The sequence below is a fragment of the Beta vulgaris genome, chromosome 8 (genome assembly GCF_026745355.1).
Source record: "Beta vulgaris subsp. vulgaris cultivar EL10 chromosome 8, EL10.2, whole genome shotgun sequence".
In the NCBI taxonomy this organism is placed as follows: domain Eukaryota; kingdom Viridiplantae; phylum Streptophyta; class Magnoliopsida; order Caryophyllales; family Amaranthaceae; genus Beta; species Beta vulgaris.
In genome coordinates, this window is record NC_079209.1 from 13,822,066 (window position 1) to 13,829,420 (window position 7,355).

Genomic DNA, 7,355 nt, shown 5'->3' on the forward strand with positions numbered 1-7,355 from the left:
TATGACAAGTACCGAGTTTCTTGTCATCCACAACTACCTCATCTCTCTAGTTTCAAACCTTTATAGTGCATTAAAACCTTTATACCACTTACATTGCATCTAAGACCTAAAAGCTACAACTTGATCTTGGTCTTCATGCAATTCTTCAAGACTTGGCTTCACTAGCTTCGTCTTTCTATCCATTGAACTCGTACTTTGGCACCTACACATGTAAACAGAAACATGCATGCAATATAATAGTTCAATGTGGTTTGTCATCATTCAAAACTCAAAATAGGGAACATAACACAAACTAACAATTTCCTAAATCATGAGTTTATGACCAATTCGAAACCAACAACAAATCAATCAACAACCATAAATGCACAATCACAAATTCACAATTCAAAACCAAACAATGTAAATATTACCTTGAAAAAAAAAACTAAAACTAAAACTTAGGGTTTAGAAAACTTACTGAGTGAGTGAACTACTGAAGTGACGACTGACTGACTGGAGGTGGGCAGTGGCGTGGCGGCGTCGCTTAGTGGCTTCGTCGTTCGAAGTTCTTGACTTCGTTCCTCTTCCTCACTAGCGAATATGCGGTTGGCTCCGGCTAACGCTCGTCGTTCCGCCGCTCGAGTTTAGGGTTTTTCTTTCCCTTTCACAGTTTCACAAAAGTTTTTTGCTCTATTTCTCAGTTTCATGCGTCTGCGCATTTTTTTTGTTTTTTTTTTTAAAAAGAAATTATTTGGGGTTTAGGGTTTTCTCACAGAGGGATAACTGAGAAGGAAGGGGTTTTGCCGTTTGGGGTTTCTTCAGGAGGGAGAAGGAAATTAGGGTGGTTTTGGTTACCTTATTAAACCGGCAAGAAGGGAGGCATTGGGGGTTTTTCACGTTTGAAGGTTCGATTTCCATATGAGGAAACTTAAGAAATAATAAATTATTCATAAATTGAATATAACTTTTGTTACAAATTTCGCAATATTATAATTTTTTTTATCATTGGAAAGTGCTTGAAATAAGTTTCATATACTCCCTCCGTCCCATAATATAGTGCTTGCAACTAGTTTTTCACGGGAATTAAGGTAAATAGAATTTAAGAGAAAAGTAAAGACTTTTTATTATTAAAATAAATGTTGAGTGGAAAAAGGTGATCTCAGGAGAGAGAATGGAGAATAATTGGTGAAAGAGCATTAAATATAACTCTTGGATTGAATAAACAAAGCAAAAAAACTATTTTCAAGAAGCAAACAAATGATGATGACACAATTTTTCTAGGCAAATCACGAAAAAATATGGAATTAAATATAGAACCAAGCACTATATTTTGGGACACCCAAAATGGAAATGAAGCACTATATTATGAGAAGAAGGGAGTACAATATAGTTTTTTTTTTTGGCAATTCAAAGTTGTTATTGACTACCAAAAAAATATGGTAAAGATACAACCAGTCTCAATGAGCTGAACTCAGTAGAACAGGCTCTACCTGAGAAACAACCCAAGCACACCAAACTACAAATCACCAAAAGCTAACCAGAAGAATTAATAGACTAACAAATGCATATCATCCTCTTTACATAAACAAGCTACCCTGAAAATGATATCTTTAACAACCTGACTACTATCTAGGCACTTGCCATTGAAGATTTTGTTGTTTCTTTGACCCCACACTGCATAAATGGATTCACTGAAGCACATTGTGTAAATCCTTGCCTGTCTAGTGCTTCCTCTAGCTTTAGCAATAGCTTTGGCACACTCCTGATCAAAAGTATCTCCTGAACTTGTAATACAGATGATCTGACACACCATTCTCCAGATACTAGCAGAATAAGCACAAGCAAAGAACAAGTGTTGAACACTTTCATCATCTCTATCACATAGACTACAAGTAGCTCTGCAAGGAACATTCCATTTGATAAGTCTATCAGTTGTAGCTAATCTATTATGGATAGCTAGCCAGACAATAAACTTGCTCTTTGGAGAAGCATGATTATTACATATTAGCCTTTTCCATGGAACACTCGGCTGGGCACCCTGGAGAAGCTTATAAGCTTGCTTAATACTAAACTTGCCTGCTTTACTTACCTCATTCCATCCTCCCAGCAGATTCAAATTCTCTCTGGTATCAATAATTTTTCGAAGCAGCCAGGAAGTATTAGCAGTAATGCTCACTGTAGTGTACTTGAGTCTTTTAATATAGTAAGCATGCACCCAGTTCACCCACAATCTATCTGATTTGTAAGCAATCGCCCACAGAAGTTTTAGCATTGCAGCCTTATTCCAAAGAGTCATGTTAACCAGATTCCAGCCACCATAGGATTTAGGATCATAAAATCTGCTCCAGGCTATAGGAGCTTTCTTAGATTCGATGGTATTACCTGTCCATAAGAATCTTCTGCAAATTCCTTCCACTTCCTTAATTACTTTCTTTGGTAAAGGAAATATATGACCCTAGTAGTTTTGCGTACTACTTAGGATACTCCTAACCAATTGAAGGCGCCCAGCATAGGAAAGGAGCTTTGCAATCCACCCTTGAGCTTTATTTGTGATTCTCTCAACTAGTGGTTTACATTGAGAATAAGTGAGCTTTTTTGCACTTAATGTGATTCCCAGGTACTTGAATGGTAAAGTACCTAATTGCATATTGCACACCTCAATTAACCCATCAGCTTCCTCATTATTTACCCCAGCCAAGTAGATGTTACTTTTTTCAGGACTGATGTGCAGACCAGAAGCAGTAGAAAACTTTGCAATTGCACTACAAATCTTTGACATTGAGCTGTGATCTGCTCTACAGAAAAGTAGAAGATCATCAGCAAACATCAAATGGGTCAGATGAACTCTTTCACATTTAGTATGAAAGTTAAAATCAGGATTTTGACTTAGCTCTTCCAGATCTCTGCTTAAGTACTCCATGCTAAGTGCAAACAAATAGGGAGACAGAGGGTCCCCTTGCCTCAGCCCCTTCTTAGCACTGAAAGGAGGAGAAGGTCTTCCATTAATCAATATGGAATAACTCACTGTTTTCACACAAGCCATGATCCAATTAACAAAAGTGTTTGAAAACCCCAATTCTGTCAGCATGCTATATAAAAAAAGGCCATTCAACTGAGTCATAGGCCTTTTTAATATCAACTTTAAGGCAACACCTAGGAGAAACACTTTTTCTACTGTAGCCTCTTATAAGCTCAGTGGCAAGCAAGATGTTTTCAGAAATGTGTCTATCAGGCATAAACCCAGATTGAGAAGTATCAACTACTTCACCAATGACATCTTGCAGTCTCTTTGTAATAATCTTAGAGATTATTTTGTACATTACAGTACAACAAGCTATAGGCCTAAAATCCTTAGCCTTAGTAGCATTTTCTGTTTTAGGAATCAAAGTGATAAGGGTAGCATTGATAGGCTTATGCATCCTTTCCTTCTCAAAGAATTCAGCTACTGCTCTATACATATCCTCCTTAATAATATTCCAACTTTTCATGTAGAAGAAAGAGTTGAAACCATCAATTCCAGGGGCTTTGGAATCTTTGATGTTATTCAAGGCTTCATCAATCTCTTACTTAGTAATGGGAACCATTAGTCTACTCCTTGCTTCTAAGCTTATACTTGAGCCAGCTCTCACAGTTTGCAGGTCTAAGGCTTGAATTGCAGGAGTAGCAGTTCCAAGGAGACTTCTATAAAAACCAACTATTTCTTCTTGAATCTCCTCAGGCTTAGTTAAAAGCACACCTTGTTCACTATAAAGGATACTGATATTGTTCCTGGCTTTCCTCACCTTTGCAGCAGTAAAGAAAAGCTTAGAATTAGTGTCTCCATGAGTTATCTAGTCAATTCTTGACTTTTGCTTCAGTATGCTATCATCAACTTTACTCCAGTGCCTATACTGATTGTACAAATCCCTTTCTTCCATCTGAAGCTGAACATTTTGTTGTATATCACTTTGAGCTTGAATGCTATTAAGTCTTTGTCTATAATCATCCACTTTTTGCCTAGCATTTGAATAAGCTCGATTATGAAGGCCCTTCATTGCCTCCTTAACTGCCCTCAGTCTCTTCCAAATTGTTTGAAGGTAATAACTCCCTGAAGTAGATTGACAAGCCTTTTTGACAATATCCAAGAAATGCTCATGCTCTGCAAGTATATTATGAAATTTAAAGGGTCTACCTCCTTCACTTCCGTTTCCCCCAAAATCAATCATCAAAGGTGTATGATCAGATATCCCACTAGGTAGGTATTGTACCTGAACATCAGGATACTTACATTTCCACTCCTCATTCACAAAAGCCTTATCTATTATGCTTGACATTCTATCATCACCAATACTATTGTTTGTTCAAGAATAGAATAAACCATTACTAGGGGCTTCCATTACTTGCCCTCCCATGATAAAATCATTAAAGTCTTGGGTTTCATGATTCGTAATTGGAGCTCCATTTAATCTACCCCTGGTATGAGTAACAACATTATAATCCCCTATAAGAATAAGGGGGTCATTACAATCAACAGTTTGACTTAACAGCTCTCTCTAAAGCTCTTTCCTATCCTGGACAGTATGTAAGCCATATACAGCTGCAATATGAAACTTCACACTTCCTATCAAGTTTTCAATTTTCATAAACATGACCTGTTCAGACTTAGAAATTACCTGAGCTTGGACTTCACCTGGTCTCCACCCAAACCAGATTCTACCTCTAGGAGAAAAGTCATTGTTATCCTCCCAATGCCAATCAATCCCAAAACGTTTCCTGATTTTATCCACATTATTTCTCCTCACTCTTGTCTCAAACAAAGCTATACAACTAATATGAGCCTTATTTTAGAAGTTTTTAACTTCTTTTTATTTTAGAGGGTCATTGAGCCCTCTCACATTCCATGTTGTGAGAATCATCAAGACAGATAAGGGCTAGGTCCCTTAGCACCCCAGGAACTCCTGAGTTATGACCACTATGAGAGAAATAAACAACCTTACTAGCTTGAAATGCTGCTTGTTTCCCCTTATCTTTGGTTTTCCTTGTTACCACCTTCCAAGCTCCTTCTTCTTCTTGTGCTTCATCAATGGTCTGATGTATAATAGGAGTAGCTACAGGTGCTGTCTCACTACTTAGATCTACTACAATACTAGGATCACCAGTATTCTCTTGGGGGACACTAGGATCTACTAGCACTGTAGGATCACTAATAGGAGCTTGCTGTTCTATAGCTAACCCTTTCTCAACCACAGTTTGAATCTTAGGCACCCACTTCTGCACAGGCTTAGGATTATTTTTAGGCTTGCTTCCTCCAGCTTCACAATTATGTCCAACATTTAGACATTTCTTACAGTAAGGTGGTAACCAATCATAGCTTACTTTCTGAGTGAAAGTAGCTCCATTTGGCTCTTCTATTTGTATCTTAGCTGGTAGCTTCTGGGTAACATCCATTTCAATAAGGATCCTAGCAAAGGATACCCTTAAAGCTTTAGAAGTACATTCATCAGCATACACAGGCCTAGGCTTACCAAGCAAACTTCCTATCCTGCTGAGTGAATCCCCACTCTAGTAGTGTAGAGGCAGATTAGGTAGCTTAACCCATAGGGGAATAATTCTCAACACTTCATTATGAAAGTTAAAGCTAGGATCCTACTGTTTTACTATGATTGGTTTGCCATAGAACAGATGTGGTCCTGCACACAAAATTGCATCTCTCTCAACACTAGACTCAAGTTTCACCACAAAATATCCCTCCTCATGTTTGAATATTTTGGGGTCAATAGTCACATTCCAATGAGATCTAATATACGCCGTCATAGCTGTAATGGTAGGTGATTGACCAATAACATACACAAATATGGAGTTAATCCATATTTCACTCAGCTTAGACACCTCTGTCTTATTAAGTTTTGCTACTGGAACTCCGTTCATGACCACAGGTGCTATAAATTTAAGTCCCATACCTTTATCAGAGATTCTACTCTGAGCCGTAAAAGTTTTCCATTTGAGCATAGCTTCATTCTCTACCATTGGTGAGCTCTCCTTCAATGGCGGTTTTCCTAGGTTTCCAGGAGTTACTGTTCCATCCATTTCTGTCACTTCCAGTGCTTGGTTGCCCACTTTTGAGGTACTAGGATGTTGCCCAAGAGATTCCGGTTCCGGCGTACTCGGAATCGGCGTCGCCGCCTTCTTCTTTCTCCCCATGGCTTCAGGGAGGTGCACGTTAGTTTATCACCTTAACGTGCGCCTAGAGAGGTTTTAGGGAACGAAAATCAAGTTGAGTATAATATAGTTTTACAACTTATGAAAATTAATTAATTTGGATGAAAAATAGCATATTATATATTCTTTATTATAATTACATGTAAAAATAACTGTAAAAATAGCGTATTATATGTGGGACAATATCAATTATATTTTTGGGTATCATACTTTTAAAAATTGAGTTATATAAAGATAAAAAATACATATATATAATTTTGAACCTATAGCATACCATGGTGGGATTACATGAATCAAATGAATGTTTATCAACGATATTGCAAAGGTATTATGCAATTCACTAATTGTTTTATTCATAGAATATTTATTGTATACATATTTATTCATGTTTGTTTTTTCATATATATCTATATGTCCGATCTTATTCTTTTATCCATGAACTTGATTCTACTAAACTAATTGGAAAATCAAGTTTCGCGTTTCTAGACTATTTGTGGTCACGAATCATAAAAAAAATGAGAAAGTTTGATAAGTCTTGATATGGTCATGATGGATGAAGAGGTATATTTTTATCTTAAACAATATTTTCGATTACTAGTAGAGGTCAGTTTTATATTTAATTAATTATATCTATGATACCGCCATTATGATCTTTTTCTCGTTTTCCCATATTTCATTTTATATCTGTTAGTGTTTATCTGTCATTAAAAGTTGAAGTTGTGGCTGACACTCATTTTTTCTATAATTTTTCTATCATGCATCTATTAACTAAGTACCCTCTACTTTCTTCAAGTATCATTGGGGTGTTTTCATGTTAAAATTGTGTTGACTATGTTAGTCATACCAATTATCGAGATAATAGACTTAGCTACAATCACTACTACAAATATGGGCAAAGTAACCACCCATAAAAGACCACTTGGATAACATAAGTGATTATTTAGCAAAAAACACCTAATTTCTTAGACAAGAGGTCTCTTATCTTACGATAAAAAGACCTCCTTTTGTAGACATGTGGTCTTTTTACACATCCTTAAAATCACAAATATTAAAGAAACCACTTATTTTTATTAAGTGGTTATTTTTATTTATATCCTTTTAAAGAAAATATGAATTCCTAAAATATATATTAGCGGGTATGTATTTGGCCAAATTAAAAAATAAAATCAGTATACTCT

General features: G+C 36.4%; 1 protein-coding gene across 1 annotated transcript; it reads right to left on the minus strand.

Annotated features, from left to right (window-relative positions):
• Positions 1–1,436: 1,436 nt before the first annotated feature.
• Positions 1,437–3,022, minus strand: LOC130589840 (uncharacterized). Its single transcript, XM_057391435.1, has 3 exons — positions 2,554–3,022; positions 1,574–2,361; positions 1,437–1,469 (listed from the first exon to the last, which is right to left on the minus strand). Exons 1-3 carry the CDS (start codon positions 3,020–3,022, stop codon positions 1,437–1,439), a joined length of 1,290 nt encoding a protein of 429 aa, XP_057247418.1.
• Positions 3,023–7,355: the final 4,333 nt, after the last annotated feature.

What these genes read in the sequence shown, in the direction of transcription:
- LOC130589840 (XM_057391435.1), bottom strand. Translation starts at nt 3,022, where the DNA reads ATGGCTTGTGTGAAAACAGTGAGTTATTCCATATTGATTAATGGAAGA. An exon ending in AAAGCTCACTTATTCTCAAT is followed by an intron (nt 2,362 to 2,553) that starts GTAAACCACTAG and finishes TCTTATGGACAG; the next exon opens with GTAATACCATCGAATCTAAG. An exon ending in TTAAAGATATCATTTTCAGG is followed by an intron (nt 1,470 to 1,573) that starts GTAGCTTGTTTA and finishes GTTGTTTCTCAG; the next exon opens with GTAGAGCCTGTTCTACTGAG.